The sequence below is a fragment of the Triticum aestivum genome, chromosome 3B (assembly GCF_018294505.1).
Source record: "Triticum aestivum cultivar Chinese Spring chromosome 3B, IWGSC CS RefSeq v2.1, whole genome shotgun sequence".
NCBI classification, from domain to species: domain Eukaryota; kingdom Viridiplantae; phylum Streptophyta; class Magnoliopsida; order Poales; family Poaceae; genus Triticum; species Triticum aestivum.
This window is the reverse complement of record NC_057801.1, coordinates 253,610,834-253,633,987: the sequence shown is the minus strand read 5'-3', so window position 1 is coordinate 253,633,987 and position 23,154 is coordinate 253,610,834. Positions and strand designations below refer to the sequence as shown.

Here is a 23,154-nt window from a genome sequence, read left to right as displayed (position 1 = left end):
ACCATATGGAGATCTCCTCCACATCCTTCCTCTTCTCCGCATCTCCCTTGCATAACTTCTCCACGGCAGCATCCCAAGCAGCGACTTTGCTGGACCTCATCGTCAGTGACATGTGGATGGGAGAGATGAGGAAGGGCAAGATGTGGAATGGGGAATGATAGTGAGCTCCTAGGTGTGTTCCTGTTAAACGTGAGGCGAGCTAGTGGATGCGTTCAGTGGGAGCTAAGTCAACATTGCGTTGGTTCAATGTTAAGTGGGTCTAGTCAACAGTGCGTGCACTGCTATGTAGGTTCACAAAGCTCAAAGATTCAGTTAAGTTAGAAAGTTGAAAGTTCAGTTAAGCTCAGAAAGCTCAAAGTTTAGTTAAGTTCAGAAAGCTCAAAGTTTAGTAAGCTATGTTCACTGACAAATAAATTCACATACATCTACTTTCAGATAGCTGACAAATAAATTCAGATACATCAACTCTTTAAACCAAGATACATTAATCATTTCATTCGCTTCAAGATTCATGACACACAAAACAAGATAGCTAACAAATTAATAGTTTAACTATGACACCGCATAATTGCAACTAGAACAAGATAGCAAACAACTTATTGATCAGTCACATCTTGTAGGTCATGTGCATCACAAACAGAATGCAAAACAAGATAGCAATTTTGAACTTCATTTTGCATCTCTCCAATTCCTTGAGAGGAGCAAACACTTCTTCATAGTGCCTTGCTTTCAAGTCAATGACATGAACATCACCATCAGCAATGCTACACTTGGCTTCCATCAAAGATTGCTCCAGCTAATGATTATCCGTCTTCAATTTCCTAACATCGGTCTTCACACAATAAACAACATCCCACAGGTCGCCTAGCAGCTGGCTGACAAACTCGTTATGGGGATCGTAATGCCACTTGAAGTACCAACAGTCCACGCCCTAGGCAAATTTCAAAGAACGGATTTGCGGTGAAGAACTCGAACTATCAAACCGAATCCACCTTGGCTAAGTCAAGACACTTCACCCGCGGTTTGCTGCAGTTGTAGTATCTTCGGCCAGGATTGGCGAGGCTCCACGATATGCACGTTGGCGCCTTCACTTTAAAGTGGCAAATCACGCCAGGCACGTACTGCATCGACGCCTCCTGATAAGCCATCGGCGACTGCCACGGCGACACCATGGACAAGGAACGATGACTGTTGGACGAGCTACCAGATGCCATGGGTGTGCGCCGCAGCGGGAGCTAGGTTCGCTGCCATGACAGTGTGGAGTGGGTGTGCGCCGCGGGGCCTAGGATTCGTTGCCGCCGCGGGGCCTAGTGCAAGTCATCTATTGGCCTGACTAATCTCATCCAGCCTATTCAAATACCGCCCAAAATTCTGTCTAATTGATCCAGTTTTAGACATTTTAGGGGGTTTTAGAGTTGAGGGGGAAATTGGTCCGTGAGGGAGAATTAGGGGATTATACTTTCCTCGTCTAATTTTGTTTTGTGGTCAACCCAAAGCGAGTGCAGGACCTCTCTTTGTCCACCCACAAGGGAGGCCATAGCACGACAAGCCATGTCAGCTTCACGCCGCATCCAGCCGTCCACGCACGACGCGCGAGCATATAACAGAAGAAAGAGAAGCAGAGAGAGATAAGATATTTCGTCCCGGTGGTTGGAGTAAAATACTTGCAGGAAACAGCACCCGAATGAAATATCCACACGAGGCCTCCCTCGCTTCCCATCCCTCCCTCCCTCCCTCGTCCAACGCCGACGAGTCACGCCTCCTCTCAAGTCCACAACTGCTCTCCTCCCAATCTCTTCTTCTTCCGCCCCAAGTCGCCTCACCGGGGATGGAGATCGACGCGGCGGTCCAGGCGAGCAGCGACGGCCGGCTGCGCACCAAGTACGACAACGCCGTCTACGTCGTCCAGCGAGCCTTCGCGCTCTACCCGTACGCCGCTCCATCCCTCCATTTCACTCTCGAGCTGGGGATTCATCGGATTGGCCTAGTGCTGCTGTTTTAGTTCCGTGTCTATTCACCCGGAACCGAAGAATCTGGGATGCGATTGCTCGCCGCGAGCGCCGGCCCGCGCGATCGGGTTTGACTCATTTGACGATCGCGGGTGGCGGCGGGGATACAGCCCGGTTCTGTTGACCGATCAAGCGGGGAGATGGGGGGGGCGGTAGCTGGAGGTGTAGGCATCGGCGGATGGGTAGGTTCCTACTCCGTAGTCCGCAGGAGGATTGAGTTGGGGCAGACTGGTTAGATCTTAAGTTGCTTGCTCTGCGGCTGTTTACCTCCAATGTGCTATCTGTCTCTGTGCGCACTTGTATTTTCCCCTGCCGCAAACGCACCTCTACCTGATAGAGAGGTGGTTGCGTCAGTCAGTAATGGTTTTCATCTCTGCTTTTGCATCCGAAAATATGCTGCGATCTTCACCTTTGAGGCGATCCATGTAATTCAGATTTGCTGGCAGAATAGCATTGTTTAGTCGTTAATCCCAAATAATTGGTGCTGGATTCGCCTATCATAAACTCTCTTTTGTCGGTTCCATTAGAAGATTAGGCCAGTGGTTTATGTGGATGAGTTAACAACCTGTACCCTGAAACAATGGAAACTAGTAGATTGCTCGCGGGAAGATCAAAGGAGTAATGTATTTAGAGGTTTCCGATACTTCTCCAGTTATCACTCAAGTTGCTAAGGGTCACTGCAATCATGTTTCTTTCACGAGGAAAGGGAAATAAATCAGTTAAATCCTTCAGGAGCATAAACACCCATCATATATCATGCATGTCACTGTATCCAGTTTTCTCTCATGATGAAAGGGCCCGATCTAACCAGTATGGACACACTATTACACTATGTTCAAACCACTTGTAAAGCCTGTTCTCAAAATGTATATTAATAGTCTGAAGCTTTTTTGTTCTCCTTGTGGTTTTTAAAAAGGTTTTGTTTGTCCTGTCGCTGGATGCTTGGGTGTTAATCTGGGGATTGAGTACCAAGACTCGTTATGGATATTGGATACTGTTCAAGTCGAAGTCTCTAATTTCCCAGTAATTTCACTTTTGCAGGTTTGAGGAGATTGCCTTCAGCTTTAATGGCGGGAAGGATTCAACCGTAATATCTTACATTCTCTTCTCTTCATCTTTTTTTTTGTATGCCATGGTGATAATTAACATCTGTTTGTAAGTTTTGACAAGATATCAGTGTTTTGTATCATTAGGTACTCTTGCATTTAATACGGGCAGGCTACTATCTTCACAAAACAAGTTCTGGGGACGAAGCTCAAATCAATACTGTTCAAAACTGTCCGCTGCGTACAATCTATTTCGAGACCCCTTGTGCTTTCCCTGAAATCAACTCATTCACTTATGAAACAGTCTCAACGTAAGAACCCACTAGGATTTGTTTCATTCTTTTTGCTATTCTTGAGAAGTGAAATGAAGGATATTTCATTCTATTTTTTCTCCTCTATGCTAGTTATGGTTTGCCACTGGAAACTATCCGATCAGATTTCAAATCTGGTCTAGAAGGCCTATTGAAAGAGAAGTCTACTAAAGCCATTTTCATTGGCACTAGAATTGGAGATCCAAATGCGGTAATTCTGTTGTACCTTGTTCAATTATTCTTCGAGTCTCCGCAAACCTATTATATACAGTACTTGTGCCCATCTCCATTCAGAATTCTCACACTTACTGGTATCTGCGCACCTATTAGTAATTCAGTTTGAAAATATAGGTCGGTCAAGAACAATTCTCTCCTAGTTCGCCTGGCTGGCCTCCTTTTATGAGGGTGAATCCTATCTTGGATTGGTCATACAGGTTTTTCTCCTGATCATGTAAATAATTCAAGCTTGCGTTCCGTAGACTGCTAATCCAAATGTAAGGAGCATTGTTTTTCTGTGACAGGGATGTTTGGTCTTTCCTCTTAACCTGTAAGGTCAAATACTGCAGCCTTTATGATGAGGGGTGGGTTCTTTTCCATTTTCGGACCTTCAATTGTATATTTGCTCTTATGTTTCATCATGTGTAGTCTATAGGTCAAAATGTAGTTTTTTGCACTGCTGTTCTAAAACAAATCTCTAAAAGGAAAGTACTTGGTCTACCTTTTGATGAGCAATTTGCTACTTCTGTTTCTGCACTTCAGCTCATTGTGTAACACCACCTTAAATTTTAAGCCGTTGCAAAGTACTCTTGAGATCTAATTTGAACTTCCTGATTTGTATTGAGTTTTTGTGTGCTTGCCCTCATTGCAGGTATACATCCATTGGGAGCATATATGATACTGTTCCAAATGCACTTCTTAGTGATTCATCTACTGGGAACAGCTTTAGACCGGCATACATGCTATCAGATGGAAGACTTGAAAGAGCTGGGAGAGCGAAGAAGACTAGCAACAAAACGGAAACTAATTCTGTTGCAAGCAATGGCATGAACAATGCTGAGGGAGAGCAAATGATCTCACGTTCGGCTTCAGTTATTGTAGTTGGTGATGAAATATTGTGAGTAATCTCTCATACTTACATGATGCTTAGTCTTGCATTTGCTTCATCCTGGTCTTTTTTATGATCGTTGAAGTTTATGTGATATCTTTGCAAATTCCTTTTCTTCTTTGCCTTGCCTTTTAGATAAATGCTACTCCCTCCGTCCCATAATATAAGAGTGTTTTTTACACTAGTGTTGTTATACTTCCCCAGCCACTTGATGCAAAACAAATTATTGTATAGTAATAAAAGAATCAGGAAAGGATTGTAGCCCATTTGTCTGCCTTAAGAGAATGCGGCTTGATCATTTAACTCAATACAAGTGTAACCAGTTATCCCATAATCCGAAGTATATTTGATACAAGGCTTATTTATTACTGTTAGAAGTGTGTTCCTGTTTCATTTTTGGCTCAGTTTCGTAAACTTCATTGATTATCCTTGATTGATGACCAGGCTTGGGCATTTTTTTTTGTGGATACTGTCTTTTATACACTAAATAGACATTCATTCATTTTTGTGATTCAGGTTTGGCACAGTTGAGGATAAATTTGGCGCAGCCTTGTGCAAGAAGCTTCATGAAATTGGCTGGCGAGTTTCTCATGTCACGGTTGTTCACAATGAAGTAAGTTGTATATAATGGATCGGCTAGCCGTATGTCCTACATCTTTTATATGGTAGCTCAATTGTGCACATATAGGTTGCTGCAGTATTGTTACCAAGTGTACTATTAAGCTCCGACTTTGTCATGTTTCTTTTCATTTAAATCTAATGGACACATAAGTGATTGCATTGCAGATTGATTCTGTTGCCGAGGAAGTCGAACGGTGTAAATCTACTGACGACGTGGTTAGTTTCTGTAGGCTTTTGCATTTTAAACCTTTTCAAGTTTGGCATGTGATGTGATTGATATTGTACAGGTATTTATTTTTGGGGGACTTGGGCCTCTACATTCAGATGTTTCATTGGCTGGTGTTGCAAAAGCATTTGGAGTTCACCTGGTGCGTTCATTAACATTTCCGTGCTGCTAAATGACTTCTTATATTATTAATTCATGCTTGTTTGTTTTGTGTGTATAAATCCTGCTGTTCTTGCACTTGGGTGTGATTTCTGCATTTTGTTTGTTATTTAGCTAAGAAAATATTGTGTGTTGACTGATAGGGTTGCACTATTACTATAGCAAGAAATCATTTTGTCCCAGCACCATCAAATGTAAAAACTGCATATCCATGAATTGTTGTTATATGCCAATGGCTGTTTCATGAATCTCCCCTGGTAAAATGTCATTTCCTTGCATCAACTAACGTTGGCTTTTCATTTATGGAGGCTCCTGATGAAGAGTTTGAGGAGCATCTTAGTCAACTCATAGGGAACAGTTACATTGGTAATCGAAATGAGGTAATCTGGATTTAATCAGATCTATTGAAATTGAATATATATGCATGTGTATGCTTATTCTGGGCTAAGTACAAACTGCAGTTCATAATTTAACTCGTTTCCACTTCTCTTCAGATGGCTTTGTTGCCAGAAGGTATTACCGAATTATTACATCACAAGATGCTCCCATTGCCACTGGTATGTTCTGTTTTCTTGGTGCATTTCTTTTGGATCGGTACTGAAATATTTGGTGCCTCTTTTTTGCCTTTCATAGAGATCTAGATTCTGCAAAACTATCATATGTGGTTCAAAACCTCATTTCCCTTTTGCCACAAGGTTTGGTTTGGTCAACATTTCATGAGAGAACACATTGGACAAAAGAGATGAGAAAATGATATTCAAACCAAATGGTGAAAGGCAATTATCTGGGGAAACAAGACATACTTATGTCTAAAATATTAATCATTGTTACTGAACGTAAAGTCTGGCCTTCAATTAGCATTGATCTGAAAATGCCTAGTCCTACCTGCAAGGAGTGCTCAGATTGCGTTTTAAAACATGCTAGCACACACTCCCTTTTTTCATTTGACTCAAAGATAACTTCCTATGCAGATCAAATGCAAGAATGTGATCATTCTTTCTGCAACTAATGTGGATGAACTGGACATGGAGTGGAATTGTCTTCTGGATACCCAAGAGAGTGGTTTACTGAGGACGAAACCTTTTGTATCAAAACATCTCAGCACTTTACTCCCAGATGTATTCATCTTTGTCTTTTCTAAATATGTTCTTTTTTGTTGTGAATTATAAATCTGTTATTGAAAACTACTATCTCGATTAGTAAATACATCGATGTCCTAGAAAGCGTGCATCCACTTCTGGAACTTTGACTCATAGCATATGTAAAACATATATGTGGGTCAAGTGAAATAGTATTATTAGGTTTGCCGTGAAAAATATTTTTACACCGCAATAATTTTATAAGAAGGGGATCCTTGGCGCAGTGGTAAAGCTGTTGCCTTGACGGGTTCGAGTCCTGGAAACAGCCTCTTGCAGAAATGTAGTGAAAGGCTGCGTACAAAAGACCCAAAGTGGTCGGACCCTTCCCTGGACCCTGCACAAGCGGTAGCTACGTGCATCGGGCTGCCCTTTTTTACTATAATAATTTTATAATCGTTTACTAACATATGAAAATGGGAAGTACCCATCAAAGTTGCATGTTGGAAGCTGTACCTGTGTCCAGACTGCCATGTATTTACTGTTACAAACTCAGAGAGTATTCTACAAGTGCTCTACCGATATTCATGGTTGCAAACTAACTTTGTGTCCACGTAGACCTTTATGTAGAAAACTGCATATGTCTTTAGTGATAATCACTTTATTTCAACAATTTATATTTGACGAAACATTATGTTCATGACTTCCATTGCGCTCTGCTTAACTTATTATTATGTACTCCCTCCGTCCCAAAATAAGTGTCTCAACTTTATACTATGTTTTACCCTTACACTGGGGATTGACTCTACAGTTCCAGTGGTGCCGTCATGGTGGTTACAGTAGGATACTTACATTTGTGTTCGGTATTCAATTTTCTTGTCATTTATCGAAAGTGAACTTTGAGGCTTAAATGTTATAAAGAATATTTCAGTCTTTATCTAATTCGGGTTTGTGGTATGCTTATTCAGGTCAAAATTGCTCCGGTGGTTGCAAAGCTATGCTTGGAGTTTTCTGATGTGTACATAGGTATGATGTCTGTAATAGGAGGCTCTAGTTTAATTATCTAGTTAATCACCAAGGAAAATAGTTCATTTATCTTTACGTTGTAGTCCCATTTGATTATTGTTGATTGACGTTTTGGATATGTAGGGTCTCATCGGATTTCAAGAACGGGTCCGTTGGTTGTGAGTCTTATTGGAAAGGTATCAGTATTACTCTTTGCAGCAGAGTCCTTCCTTTTCCACTAAGCATTCATAAATGTTACTCCCTCTGTTCACTTTTATAAGACCTTGAAGACTTTCAGACAATGTGCAAAACAGTTCATTTTAAGTTGTCTGAAACGACTTACAAAAGTGAACGGAGGGAGTATTTAAAATTCTAGCCGCACGCTAGTGGGGAAAATTGGTGCTCTGTTATATGGGCTCTTGTGTAGGAAATAACGATAGGAGCTGATAGTGTATATTATTACATCCCTTAATATTCTTGCGAAGAAAAACAATCTGTAATCTCGAACCAAGTGTGTATGGGGAGAACTGATTATGTCACGGAACTATGCTATTGACTGCTCTAGCATCCCAAACGGATGACTTCACACAGGACTGATGATAGTATGCTTGACTATGTCGTAGTTTTCTTACAGAATATTTTTTTCTTAATGTCACGATTATCATAGTGGCTTTTGACATAGGACTGATGATAGTATGCTTGGCGATGTCGTAGTATTTCTGACAGAATCTTTTTTTTTTCTTAATGTCAGGATTATCAAAGGGTAGAAGGGGCTGCGGCCAAGCTGTCAGGCAGCTTTGAAGGACTGTTTTCCCAAGTCGACAGTTGCAAATAGGCTGTCAAAGTCCACACACATCCATACTTCTCCCACATTCTTTCTGCTCGAAGTTCTGAAATTGTGCAGATCTAACTGTGCAATGTGGTGCTCAGATGCCCTAAACCACCCAACTACCACTCTGAAGCCCCAGAAATTATTTAGGAAACATACACATTTTGTATTACTATCCATTTAGAAATGAATTGACAAGTGCAGATGCTGAGGGCTTTGGCTAGTAACAACTTTACGACGGTAGCTTTGCATGGGGCTATTTTGACTGGGCTAAGAAACTCTGTTATTTGCGGAACATTAATTGAAGTTGATTATAGCACAGCTTCCCTTATTTGATCCAAGTGTCTGCAATGCTTGATTTGCTGGCGTTTCTGATGTTTTTCTTTTTCTTTTTTGAATCTGCTGGCCCATTAATTACTTGTTCTATGATTGTGTCAGCGCCATCATACAGCTAAAATAAATAAGTACATTACTAAAATATAAATAAATATGTATGGTATGAATAAGAAATACATGGCTAAAATAAAGAACTTGACTGCTCAAATTTGTTTGGAATTACTAACAACTTAAGAGCATCTCTAGCAGACTCTTTATAAGGCGGACCTTTTTTTAGAACATAGACGTCAGGGACGTCCGGCTTTAAATTAATAAAGCCTTCAACTTAGGCAGAGTATCACAACCACAGGACCAACACAGGTCGCCAGACAAAGAGCGATTAGGTTCAGGAAACAGCCGCGAAACGAGCGAATAAAGTGCGTTACAAGGCGCTATCGGCCAAACAAAACGAGCACGCAGGCTCGGATGCTACTAGGACCAAAAGGGGCTGCCCATTCCTATGCGGCAGCCAATGGAGCGGACGACGGAGCTCGAGACTCGGAGTAGACAGAGCGTAGACGACAAATAGCTTGGCGATGGAGATCAGAGTCCTGTTGTCTTCCCAGCGGAGCCCATTGCTGCAAGAACACGATGCATTTGAAGATAACGTCAGCGGGATGCAAGGGAAACACGCCCTCAATAGTAAACTTGTTACGAATATTCCAAATAGCCCATAACATGGCCGCCGCACAAGTCCACATGACCCTATGAGCCGTGCCTTGAACCAGAGACAAGGAAGACACGAGCTCGGATCGGGAGCGTGGATCCCAATCCACCCCCGCGGCCTCACGGACCGCGCTCCAGGCAAAACGAACCAAAGAGCACCGGAAGAAAGCGTGGTCAGCATCTTCCGGGGCCCCGCACAACGCACAAGGACCGGAGGCGGGGCCATTGCGTTTAGCAAGGTTAATAGAGGTAGGAAGGCGATCTTGGCAAAGTTGCCAGAGGAAGACCTTGATCTTGAGGGGGGTTTTAGCCTTCCAAAGCCCCGTGGCCGCCGACGGGATCTGGCCGCGGGAGAGCTCTCTGTATAGGGAATTGACAGAGAATTTGCCAAAGCCCGAAAGCCTCCAAGTGATCGTGTCTGCGGAATCCGACAAGCGGACATCCGCAATCAAAGCCCGAAGGCGATCCCAATCCGCCAACTCTGGCCCCGTTAGTTCGCGCCTGAAATTAATGCAGGGTGGGGAGGAGCTAAGAGCCGAAGCAACCAGTTGGTCGGGCTCGACTGCTATGGAGTAGAGTTGGCGAAACTCCGACCATAAAGGCCGCTGGCCAATCCAAAGATCTAGCCAGAAGCGTGTGGAGCGTCCATTGTTAACCCCAAACTTCGCGCCCCTGGCGAAGAAGGGTTTGAGGGATTGAATGGAGTTCCAAAAGGGTGACCCCCGAGAGGCCGCGTCGAAGAAATCCCCATGCGGGAAATATTTCGCACGGAGGAGGTCGATCCAGAGGCCAGTCTCGCACGGCGGACCTTTATAGTGCGTTTACAGTTCGCGTCTGTCTTCGGATACGGATCAAAAACAGCCAAGGCAAAACAGCAACCGAATATGAACCCGCAAAATTTCAAACCACACGTTCGCGTGATAAATTAAAGTAGTCAATAGAACTACTAGCACTTGATCATCTAAAAAAGTCATACAAAGTAGAATTTTTACAACTAATATTTGAAGAAGGCGCCATCATAACCCTAATTACAAAACTGGGCTCATCGGAGCGGGGGGGGGGGGGGGGATTGCTGCGGCGACGGAGGAGCTCAGTCCTCGTCGTCGGAGACGAGGTCGACTTAGACCTCGTCCTGCTTCTTGGCTACGAGGCGCCACTCTTCCATGTTGGCCGTGAACTCCTGCGCTGCTGCGATCCCCTGCTCGAGGAAGAATCTGTCGATGTCGGCGTCCCGTCGACGGCGCTGCTCCGCCTCCTCCTCCTCCCGTGCAGAGCACGCGACGATGGCGGCCTCCATGATGTCCGCCTCCGTCGGGGGGAGGTAATCCTCCGTCCCGATGACGCCCCGCCGCTCCGGCTCCCTTTTCGCGTGCGGAGCGGCGGGAGCTCCTCCGGCTCTCTTTTGACTGGCATGAGCGACGTTCGCGAGCTCGAGGCATCGGTGGAGGAGCTGCCTGCGGAGGAGGAGCCGGAGGACAGTTCGCGGCGAAGGGGTGCCTACATGCGGTCGTACTCCTCCGTCTCGCAGCGGAGGAGCGATGGCGGCAGCGAGAGCCCGTTGTTGTTGTACCTACGGGCACTCCTTTTCCTCGCGCCGTTGGCGGTGACGCACCGCCTTTGCTCGGGGTCGTCGCCAACGCCGGCGTCGCGGCCCACCAACCACATTCCACGTCACATCGGGAGGGGAGAGGGGGAATTGGAGTTGCCAGCGGCGAGAAATGGTGAGGGGGGTCGGGAATTGCGGCGGCGCGCGGATAGGGTTTTGACCCGTATTTCAGCCGCAAACCCTAACATATACGGTACGATGGGGGGTAGTTTGCAGGCCACTGTAAAAAAAATATGGGTCGTGCGACTATACGGACTCTGGTCTGACCCAAAAAAAAGCCAAACCCGTATAGTCGCCGGATTTTTATGGGCCGCCAATTTTAAAGGGTCTGCTAAAGATGCTCTAACCTTGACCTACCTGTTTTTGACCTGGCAAATACAATGAATACTTGAACTATGGGCACGGCTATTTTAATTTTTCACCCACCACCGCTGGAGACGAGCCAGGAAGGCCATGGACGCCGCTCTTCCCCACTCCGCCGCGACCTTGCTGCACGACCGCGTCACCATGGACGACTGTCGCAATCCCCATCGTACCACCGATTTGGGATCTGCCGCCCCACCGTCCCGCCGATTTGGGATCCATTACCATGTCGATTTTTGACCGATTTAGCTATTGACTGGAGTTTCGCTGCCGTATGATGGCCCGCGCAGCTCGCCATTGTCCTTTGGAGCTGGATTAGTGGCCGTCGGAGCTCCGCCGGCAGCTGTACCACCCTCGCGATCGAGCCAAGCGGCCGCTGCTTCGGTCGACGTCGCCGACTCGGTGCCGCCAAATTTTCGGGCAACACCTGCCCGACATGCGTCATGGAGGCTCTCCTAGGCATTTCACCACCGATGCGGCTACCATCGAGGCTCCGATGAGCAGCCATCCGGTTTCATCCTCCTCGCGCACAAGGTGTTCGACAAAATTTATACAATGTAATTTTTGTTAGCTTATTGCTTTTTTCGTTGTGCACGAAGATGTAGTTTGATGGACTTGTCATGAATCCAATGGTTTATTCAGGTGTACGATGACATTAGAGAGTCTGATACATACAATGATCTTCAAAAAGATGTCATGCAGGAATGATGGGCATGACATGGGCAACAACACCCTTAGTTTTGCCTCTATGTTTCTTGTATTGTGGATGAACTTTATTGTATTGTGTGATGAACATTGTTGTATTTATGTTGCATTTGATGTCATGGATTTGATGAATTATGTAATAATTTGGTGTTCTGGATTGATGAAATTATTGTTATGTTGTTTTGGATTGAATTGAGATGAGTTCTATTTTGGGGTAGTTGTTGGAGCATTAGCGCTCTATTTCAAGGCAACTGTTAAAGATTGACGTTTTTTGATGTCATAAAAATCACTTTTAGATATTGTAAATTTTACTCCAAGCATATTTTGATGCATTCAAATAAGGCAGCTATTGAAGATGCTCTGAAGCAACAACAATCGTGGTGTCAAAAAGTCTTCTCTCCTGCACTACAATCGTGTTTTGGGCACAAAGTTTTTCATACTCGGTTGAAGATGCTCTTGTACATATAAGAGCATCTCCAATGGGCGCGCTATCTTAGCCGCGCGTTGGAAAAAAATGTTTTTTTTACACGCGCGGAGCCGAAAACGGGCGCTCCAGTAGCCGCACAATAATCGCGCACGGGGTATAACGGGTTCAGCACGCTGAGGAAAACGGCATCGCGCGGTGCTTATTTCGTGTGCCTGCTCCCGCGCGCTGGACATTCGTGCGCGAGCTACTAACTGCCGCCAACCTCTCCGGTCGCCCTGCCTTCGCCCCGCCCCGCACCGCCGCCGGCGAAATTCGATCAATGGAAGGTCGCGCGGCACCCCCCAACCCCTCCCTACACCTGCGACCCTCCGCTGCCGCCAACCCTAGCACGGGGTTGAGCTTCGGCTTCACCGCCGGCGCCCCTCCTCCAAGCACCGGTCTCGCGTCGGCCTTTTCATGGCGCCACTGACGACTTCGCAGGGTGGCGTCGCGCTGCCGCCCGCTATGAAGCCACGAGCCCCCGTCTCCAAGCGATTGAATGCGGCGACGGCGATGGCGGCCCGAAAGAAGAACAAAGCGGTGGACGACTCTTCTAGGCGGCTGAAGAAGAAACTTGCAGGCCGTCCGGCCGCGCCTCCGCACAATTTGTTGCGCCCACGGCCGATGCGCACAAGGTGTTTGATGAAATGCCCACAAGGTATGCTTTGACCCCCCCCCCCCCTTTGTTGTTGTTTTTACATGAATGGATACATAAGGATAGCTTAGTTTTCTTTTACATACTTTGTAGTTTCAATGATGACAAAAGGTGTTTGATGAAATGTTCACAAGGTATGATTTCGCCCTTTTTTTGTTGTTTTTTACATGAATGGATACATATGGATAGCTTAGTTTTCTTTTACATAGTTTGTAGTTTCAATGATGACACATGTATGCCAACTATGAGTGTTGGCTCCAACAATGATGCCGTTGTAGATTTTGCGAACACCATCCGAGTTCCCGATGACAATGACGCGCTTGAAAATGGAGAAGAGGAGGAATAATCGTCTTAAGAAGAGGAGGATGATGTGGCATGAATGTTGATGCGCCATTTGTTTGAGTGAACTTTTATCTATCATGAACTTGGTTGGGTGATTTTGAACTATGCCATGCAATTAAACTATGCTATGTTGCTCTAGCTCTTATTTGCACACTTGTTTAAATGTTTGAAAGACCAAGATGGATATGTTTTGATCATATTTGCCAAGCGTCGGCTGCTCGCGCGCGCTGTAAGTTTAGCGCGCCTGCTGGAGCTACTGCGCCGCGCCATATTTTGCAGCGCCTGTTGGAGCAAGCGTCCGGCTACGCGCAAAAAAAGATATTTCGACGCTGGAAAATAAATTTAGCGTGCCGCGCGGTTGCGCCCCTGTTGGAGATCCACTAATAAAGATCAAAGGCAGGGTCTCATATGAAACAATCACAGCCAATTCGCAAAAAAAAAAACACACACACACACACACACACACAGCCAAACCGAAGACGACGAAACGATAGAAAATTCGAAAATCAACAGGAGCGCCTCCTCCGAAACCGAAAGCCCCAAACTAGTCCAAACTAGCCGAGCGGCGGCTATCTCAAATCCAAATCCCGCTCCCCGTCTCTCTCTCTCTCCCCCCTCCGCTCCCCATTTCGTCCACTTCTCCGCCCGCCTCAGATCACAAGCCCTAACCTAGCCGGAGACCAGAGGAGGAGCCCTCCTCTTCCGCCTCCCCCCTCCAGCTGTTGCTGCTCCGCCATGAACAACTTCCACGTCTACGAGGCCATTGGCCGCGGCAAGCACTCGGTAACCCTCCGCCCCCTTCTCCTCCATCTCCGTCGGTCTCGCCCCCTTCTCCGGCCCCGGATCCGCCCGTATCGGACCGGGGCCGGCTCGAATGCGAGGGATTTCTGATTGTTTCTGTGTTTTTTTTTCGGGTGGGGTTGTGGTGCGGAAGACTGTCTACAAAGGGCGGAAGAAGAAAACCATCGAGTACTTCGCCGTCAAGAGCGTCGACAAGTCGCAGCGCTCCAAGGTCCTCAACGAGGTGAGCCAGCCCCTCCTCTCACTCCTGTCCGACCCTCTTGACCCCGCCGCGGCCATTTTGGGGGATATTTTTGAATCGAAGGTTGTGCGGCGTTTGCATTGGTTTAGGAGCGGCTACTTGGTCTGGCGACCTGTGTTCACGTGCTAGTGCGTGTATGTCGTGATTCACATAATTTACTTGATAAAGCCTCCGTGGCTTCGGGTTGAGGCTTGGTACACTGTCAGTATTTGATTAAGTGTCGTTTGCCGAAGCATTTCTGATTTCTGGTTAGTGTTTTGCTTAAGAAATGATGCAGTATGAAGGGGAAACTGCCCCAGGCTAGACGTAACTGTGACTAAGATAACGATAAGCTTGGCGTGCTGTTTTTCTCTTGCCACAAAGTGACACGAATTCTTATTATTCAAGTGCTGGACAAACATGAACTTCCTAATAATTTTGCACATAGTTTGCTTCTCATACCCAATTATAGAAGAGATGTGCCCATGAAGATAGGTTACAACCTGTGCTCACTAATGGATGCTGTTGACCTATTGGCAAATGCTATTCTTTCATCGGGTTTGTACTTAAGTTTTTGTTATTGTCCCTTCCAAGGACCCGTTTTTCTTTTGGATGTGCCTTTGTCTCTCTGAACTGCTCAGGGTAAATATAAAAAAAAGGTAGATAAATTGTTACCAGATAGAGAACCATTCTCAAGTTTCGTAAGCATTCTTAGATGTTCTATCATAAGTTTGATCAATGCTTATGCACATAATTTGTTTATTTTTGCTTTGTTCTGTTGTGCCAATGATGTTTTTGAACTTATCCTTGCAGGTCCGGATGCTTCATTCTTTAGATCACGCTAATGTCCTCAAATTTTACTCTTGGTAAGTTTCCAGGGATTTGTATTGACTTATTGCTTTGGCCTGTGCTAATTCTGCAGTATAGCTTGACAAGTACTTTGCTATTCTTGTTGAGATTATCCTTATTGTTCACTTAACATTTGACCACCCTAGTGCATACCATAACTATATCTTGCTTTTCTCCCTAGGTATGAAACTTCAGCACATTTTTGGCTGGTACTGGAATATTGTGTTGGCGGAGACCTCAAGGGCTTGCTCGAGCAGGTATCTTGCTTATTCTTCTAAACAATGCATGTATTTCTCTAATTTGAAGAAGGGAACACAAAGCATCCACTTGCATACGTTTGTAGCCGATATATTCTGCAGATATCACAGATAAGTGAGAAAAGCTGCACCTAAAATTTAGGAGCTCGGAATATTTGAACTAGAAGTACAAGGAACAAAACTTTACGTTTCATTAGCTTTTACGAAAATTCCACATGAAACTTTATATCACAGCTTGCTAATTGCTCTTCTAAGAGGAATAGATGTTTCACACAATCTTGTTGTTGTTGCTATTTATAATTGTGTACCTTCAATCTGACAACTTGAAGTTGTGAATGCTACTAAAACTATTTTTGCTCGAGAAAACTATTTGTCATTACATTGAAGTATGGTCAGCCCGAACCAGCTGCTTTTCTGATCTTAGTTCTATTTTTTCTTTTATAGCATACTTTGTGTTCATGCATTGAAGTATGAGCTTTAGTCTCGTTTGTGCTCAGCTTGGAAAAGAATTACACAGTTAACTGCTTCAAGATGGAAACTGGAGTGCTGCTCTCATTTTCTCCACTTGGAAACACTCAATGCACGCTGCATATTCTTTGACTCTAAGAAATGCTTGATTTATTTGCTATCCTGATAATGTTGCTCTATTGTTTTTAGTAGTGTGTTATATTGTTGCGGCGCAAAGCTTTTGCGAGTCTGTTTACCAGTACTTGCCTTTCATCCTAGGCAGGCGACCCACATAATTCTCTGTGGTGATTTTTTGCGTTCCAGAGACCTTTTGTGTGAGTAGATATGCAGACCTTCTTACTATATGTATCATCAGTGAAGAGAAAATGCTACCCCATTTTTCTGCTTGCTTGTCATCCTACAAACACGTGTTGATAAGGGCAACCCACACAATTCTCTGTGGTGCTTGTTTGTGTTCCAGAGACCTGTTGTGTGACATATGCAGACTTTTACTATATGTAACATCAGTGAAGACAAATGCTACCCCATTTTTCTGCTTGCTTTGCCTTTATGTATTCTGTCTCATGTCTATTTTTATGCAGGATAAGAAGCTGCCTGAAAGTGCCATGCATGACCTGGCTTACGATCTTGTCAAAGCCCTCGTGTAAAGTTTCTTTGATAACCTCGTTTCAATATATCTGTTGTGTTATGGGTGGACTTTGATTGACTGAAAACATGTTGGGTGTTAGGTTCTTGCATTCACAAGGAATTATATATTGTGATCTGAAGCCATCTAACATCCTACTTGATGAGTTTGGATGCATGAAGGTAATCAGTAGACCACTGTGAAATATGTAAATACAGTAACAGCAAAGGAATAGAAAATTGCTGGGAGCTAACAGTAATTTCCCCTTATTGTTCTAGCTGTGTGATTTTGGATTAGCAAGACGTTTAAAGGACATCGAGAAGACCGACCCTGGAGATGTGAGGTCCCATTTCCTTTTCTTTAAGCATTTTATTTTGTTTGGTTTTATCTCATTTTAATGATTTCCTTCGGTTTGAACACATGTCCTTTAGGTGCCACAACCTATGAGGGGGACACCATGTTACATGGCTCCTGAGTTGTTCCAAGAGGGAGGGGTCCACTCATATGCTTCTGATTTCTGGGCTCTTGGTTGTGTGCTATACGAATGCTATGTAGGAAGACCTCCTTTCGTGGGCCGTGAATTTACCCAGTTAGTCAAATCCATACTTTCAGAGCCTGCACCACCTTTACCTGATAACTCGTCAAGGTCTTTCCAGAATCTGATCAACTGCTTACTCATGAAAGACCCAGCTGAAAGACTACAGTGGTCTGAACTATGTGCACACAACTTCTGGAGAAACAGTATGCCAATGATTCCGCTACCTCCTCAACCTGCCTTTGACAACATGGTTGGACTTCCCACTACACCATATCTAGCTGAGCGAAATGGGGATAAACCGTCCAGACAGCTGACGCCACCCAAGACTCGTGAACACCTACGCAAGAAAGATGAAAATTCTGCCAAGGTGTTCACGACCCCTGTTAAGAATGTGCTAACTGGTAAGAGAAATAATGCAAAACCTTGTAAGGCTGATGGTTTGAAGGGTGTAAATGTCCTTAGAATGTCTCGCATAGCTAAGAAAAATTTGCAAAGGGAAAAAGACAAGGAGAACTACAGGCGTCCTCCCACAGAAACAGATGAAAATGAGGCTGAAGTTAAGATAGAAAATAATGACATGGAGCTTGATTTTGGTGAAAATCCAGAAGGCGATGCACCTGATGATAATGATGGATCAGATAATGCTGGATCCACAGCAGATGAAAAGCATACGACCGAAGGAACTGATGGAAATGAAGAGAACTGCATAAATCAGGTGGATATGCTCACGGATGAGTGTTCTGTTAAGCCTGATACCATGTTGAAAGCTGAGCAGAACTGCTCAGAGAATCCTGATGTGGTGGCCACTCCACCTAGTTTCTGTATGAGGAAAGCACGTCCGAAGATAACTTCTGGTGCTGCAACGGGTTCTGAGCCGTCTAACATCTTTGAAGCATTCTGGCATCCAACAGATCTTGCTGTTAAACCAGTTATGCCCAGTAAAAAAGGAGATAAGGCTACCGAGACTGTCACTGTGCTTCCTTTTGAAGCTCTCCCTGCTGCTGATTACATCAGGTTACCACGAGAACAGATGAATGCATTCCATAGCCAGATAATTCAGAGTTTGAGTGGATCTTTTCAGGTTTCAGAAAAACAGAATATCATCAGATACCTGGAGTTGTTAAGCATGAACTCTGATGCTGCAAATATAATCACTAATGGCCCAATTATGTTATTGCTTATAAAAATGCTTCGACTATCAAAAACTTCAGTCTTGCGTGTCCAGGTTGCTTCACTAATGGGACTGTTGATACGCTACTCCACTATCCTTGATGCAGAGCTAGCTAGTTCAGGAATTGTTAATGCCTTGTCAGATGGCTTAAGGGACCGGCATGATAAACTGAGGAGATTCTGTATGGCAACACTTGGAGAATTACTGTTCTACATATCAACTCAATCTGATCAGGATAGCAAAGAAAGCAATGCCCAAGAATCTCCTATGAAGGACAACAAAGCTGGTTCTTTGTGGCAGGTTAGAAACTCCAAATGAAAAATATGCTCTACATGTTTATTTGCATGTCAGTGGTTGATTTACCTGGACTTACCTTGTAGTATTACCCTATACTGCATCACGTTGTGAAAAGAAAAGTTGTGGCGGTAAGATACTGGGAATTACTCCCTCCGTTCCTAAATATTTGTCTTTTTAGAGATTTCAAATGGACTACCACATACGGATGTATATAGACATATTTTGGAGTGTAGATTCACTCATTTTGCTCCGTATGTAGTCACTCGTTGAAATCTCTAGAAAGACAAATATTTAGGAACAGAGGGAGTAGATTCCAACATCTTTAGTAGTTGATACTGATTCGTCTATAGGAGCATATTCTCTTTGCCCACCGTAATGTACTGAAGTAGAAATTTATTAGAAGTTGAAACTATATTAACTGCAAGAACTAAATCCACACATAAACATAGTTCAAAAAAGCGCTAGGCGTTAATTGTGTGTTTTGCCACTGCCTTGCACTTTACTGACCAAAGCGCATGCTTATGCGCAGTTATGCACAGATTAAGCGTAGTTATGCGCAATGCGTTTTGCCAACACCTAGAGCCTAGGCGCGCTTAAGCGCTTGCTTAGGCGCGCCTTTTATAACTATGCACATAAACATAAACCAGTGTATAGCCCACACTAGATATTTTACTGAGTTTTTTTTTGAGAATTTAGTGAAGTAGAAATTTATTAGAAGTTGAAAGTATATTAGTGAGTTTATTTTGAAATATTTATAGATAAAGTTTGCGTTTTAGACATAGAGTTGCAAAGTTCATATGTTGTTGAAGTGGATAAACAAATTGAAATGTTAAATTTTGGTACATTAGTGTTTTAGCATAGTTAAGGCAATTACAACGGTCACATCTTTTGGGAAGTTACAAACTAAATTTTATAAGAAGACATTATTTTAAGGGGTGTTTCTTTCCACGAAGAGACATTTTTTCACCAAGGGACATGTTTTCCATAAGAAGACATTCATTGACCAAGGGATGTGCCTTTCAACTAAGGGACATGACTGTTTGTAGGCCCAACTGTTAAGATCTAAGACTTGATTGATCCTCAATATAATCCAACGACTGCAATTTCAGGGGTGACGTGGCTTAACGTGGATGCTGCATTAGGAGTCAGTTTTAGATTAAAGAGGGAAGGGATATGCCTAGATAGTAGATACCGACTTCACGTTCCAATACATGTTCTTTTCTTTATTCATGTGTCTAGGCACAAGTCTATTATGAATGTGTGCGTTGAGCTTTTGCAGTTATTATAAGTACATAAAAGAGTATGTATTGGAACATGAAGATATATAATATATATAAATATCTTAATTGTATGTGGTCATGTAGCCTAGATATACATATGAATGGCTCCTTCCTTATTTGCAGCTACAAATTCAAAGTACTGTCTTCTCATGATTTAACTTGGCAAACTGTGCAGGTCCCTAGTTCTGTAATCGCACTGGTGTCATCTATCTTGCGTAAAGGGGAAGACGATCTAGCCCAGCTTTATGCCTTACGGACAATTGATAATATATGTAGCCAAGGAACAGATTGGACATCACGGTTTGCTTCCCAAGATGTAATTGGTCACCTTTGCTACATCTATAAAGCAACTGGGAAGCAGGAGAATACAAGGCTTATTGCAATTTCTTGTTTGAGCCGCCTAGCTCGATTCAGTTCGTCATGTACTCATTTAATACTGGAGAAGCTAACATTTAAGGATATTGCATGCACACTCCTCAAGGGCAATCCACGTGAGCAACAGATAAGTCTGAATCTTCTGAACTCGGCATTAGGGAACAGTCATATCATACCAAATATGAGCCGCTATATTCTGTCATTAACCGAGGAGAAACAGTTGGTCCCTGGACTTATTTCTCTGATAGAACAGGGAACTGACATTCTGCGTGGGAAAGCCCTTCTATTTGTTGCTCTTCTTTGCAAGAACAGTCGAAGGTGGCTTCCACAATTCTTTTGCAATGCAAAGCTACTATCAGCAGTCGATAGATTGGGAAAGGAGAAGGATGGTTTCATTCATCAATGTACAGAAGCATTTGTTCAGTTAGTTGCTTCGTTGGTCCCAGGCATTCTTGACACTGTATCCAGTGATATACAGCAGGTCATGGGTGGCAAACGTCATGGACCTATTACTGCTTTAACTGGACGTGCTCATCCAAAGAGCACAATTCATTTGTTCCCTGTCATCCTTCATCTTCTTGGGAGTGTATCCTTCAATCACAGAGTTGTGACAAGTCAAGTATTGCTCCAGTTGGCTAATCTTATGAAGATATTGGAGACACCATTTCAGGTATGGCCTTTAACTATCTGGACCCAACCTGATGAGAAAATTTGGAGACCATTCATTATATATTTGTACTGCAATGTCTAAAATAAACTCATCCTAGAGTTATTGTTGTTTTGCCTTAACAGTCTTTGCATTACGCAATGTGTTCACTATACTCCTGTCTTTTGTGATATAATTTGTGTACACTTTATTGTACTTCCAGGCTCGGGATGATTTCCAAATGACATTGCTGAGGGTTCTTGAGGCAGCTACGGAGGAGCCTTCTGTTATACTTAGGGAACACACAATATTCACAAGTCGATTCCTTCCAAGCTTATCCATCTTATACAAGGGCAATAAAGATTGTGATGCCAGATTCCTGTGTTTGAAGATACTGTCTGATGTGATGATTGTGATCTTCAGTGATTCTTCATTGACTGCAGACGAACAATGTTTAGCTGACCTGAAAACAATCTCTCACAAATATTTTCTCCCAATGTACCCTTCATTTGCAGAGGATGAAGATCCAATACCTATGTATGCACAGAAACTTCTAGTAATGCTGATGGAACATGATTGTGTTAAGGTATCTGATATCCTGAATGAAGCGACAGTATCCCAGTGCTTTGAATTCTTGCTTGGAGATCTTTCAAATGCAAACGTAAGCAATGTCAAGCTTTGTTTTGCTCTGGCATCTGCTCCCGACATGGACTCCAATATCCTTTCGCAGCTTCAAGTTGTCAGAAGAATAGGGAATCTACTTGAGTTTGTGACTGCCAAAGATATGGATGATTTCCTGGAACCAACCTTGGAACTCTGCAGAGCTTTCATCATCCGTGGCACCGGCAGCAACAGAAGTATCGTCCTCACCAAAGAACCTGCGCTCCTTGTTGATAGCGCCTTCAGCATGAGCATTGCTGTTGATCAACAATCTTGCATCATTGACATATGCGACCTTGGTGGCAGTATGGGTATATTTCTGGAGGTGGTTGGAAATTCAGATCCACAGATAAGCGATTTGGCGTCAGATTGCGTGGTGTTGCTACTCAAGGCAGCACCTCGAGAGGCCACAATGGGCTTACTGACAAATCTTCCTAAATTGAGCGCGCTTGTGGACTCGTTGAAGCATGGCGCCCCCCTGCCGCTGACTCGCCTGCTATACAGCCTAGCATTCTCTTGTAGGCAGTACCTAACCCAAGGAATGATACTCTCAATATCAGTGCCAGCTCTGATGCGAGTAGAAGCGCTTGTCTCGTCTTTCAAGGGCTCACAGGATAGCTGCCTTGCTGATGCTGCTTCGTGTGTGGGTGCTGAACTGCAGCGCCTACCTCGCTGTGGTTGAGCAGAGATGTGGTGAAGGAGCCCGTCAGTTGGCTGCCATTGCATAAGTGATCTTATAATAGGTCGGTCTTGGCTTGGTTTGGTATTTCTGGCGCCAAGTGTATGAGCAGGGCCATTGCCTCTATCATCGTAGGGCATGGTGCTGGCCTCGGTTGCTACTGTCCGGCACGGGAGGTGCTGTCCGTGCGCAGCACACCGTTACATGCTATCTAATCTTTATCCGCGATGATGTGGGGCTGCTGTATATAGTACTTTAGGCCAAATCTGTATTTGCCTTGCCAGTTTTGGTTGGCATGTAGGTTTTCAGTTCCATGCAATTCCCTAGTTGCACATCATGATCATGTATACAACAATACACTGTCTTATTTCCGTTACCAAGCAAGTGCTCGAAATTTCCATCGTTCAGATCTCTGTATGAAGTAAAAGCAACTTTTGCTTCAGTGTCTATAATGAAGTATGCAATTTATCTGTGGTTGGGTTTTGCCGGGCAATAGCAACACAATGATGTCACAAGAGTTCAGTTTTCATGTTTGATCATTTGTGGGTATTATTGGCTTCCCCTGCGTGGGCAGTGGAGCAGAGGCGACGAATAGTTCAGACTTTGACCATATCCTTCTGGCCAGTCAATCTCTTCTGGTAGTCATTACTACCTTTCGGCTCTCGAGGGGCGTTTTCCCACGCGTTTCACATGATGTGGACGCATCACAACAATCACAAGTCA

General features: G+C 44.1%; 2 protein-coding genes across 2 annotated transcripts; both read left to right on the top strand.

Moving 5' to 3' along the window:
* Positions 1-1,636: 1,636 nt before the first annotated feature.
* LOC123069587 (FAD synthase) lies at positions 1,637-8,718 on the top strand. The gene is made up of 16 exons (XM_044492468.1): positions 1,637-1,929; positions 3,051-3,096; positions 3,203-3,366; positions 3,460-3,577; positions 3,718-3,800; positions 3,888-3,947; positions 4,235-4,480; positions 4,988-5,084; positions 5,258-5,308; positions 5,380-5,460; positions 5,786-5,857; positions 5,972-6,034; positions 6,449-6,595; positions 7,522-7,579; positions 7,703-7,755; positions 8,310-8,718. The coding sequence occupies exons 1-16, from the start codon at positions 1,685-1,687 to the stop codon at positions 8,391-8,393; spliced, it is 1,668 nt and encodes a 555-aa protein (XP_044348403.1). The 5' UTR covers positions 1,637-1,684; the 3' UTR covers positions 8,394-8,718.
* Positions 8,719-14,094: 5,376 nt separating this feature from the next.
* LOC123069585 (serine/threonine-protein kinase RUNKEL) lies at positions 14,095-22,838 on the top strand. Its single transcript, XM_044492467.1, has 10 exons — positions 14,095-14,348; positions 14,500-14,589; positions 15,400-15,452; positions 15,617-15,692; positions 16,742-16,803; positions 16,889-16,967; positions 17,064-17,123; positions 17,217-18,794; positions 20,247-21,116; positions 21,316-22,838. Exons 1-10 carry the CDS (start codon positions 14,301-14,303, stop codon positions 22,432-22,434), a joined length of 4,035 nt encoding a protein of 1,344 aa, XP_044348402.1. The 5' UTR covers positions 14,095-14,300; the 3' UTR covers positions 22,435-22,838.
* Positions 22,839-23,154: the final 316 nt, after the last annotated feature.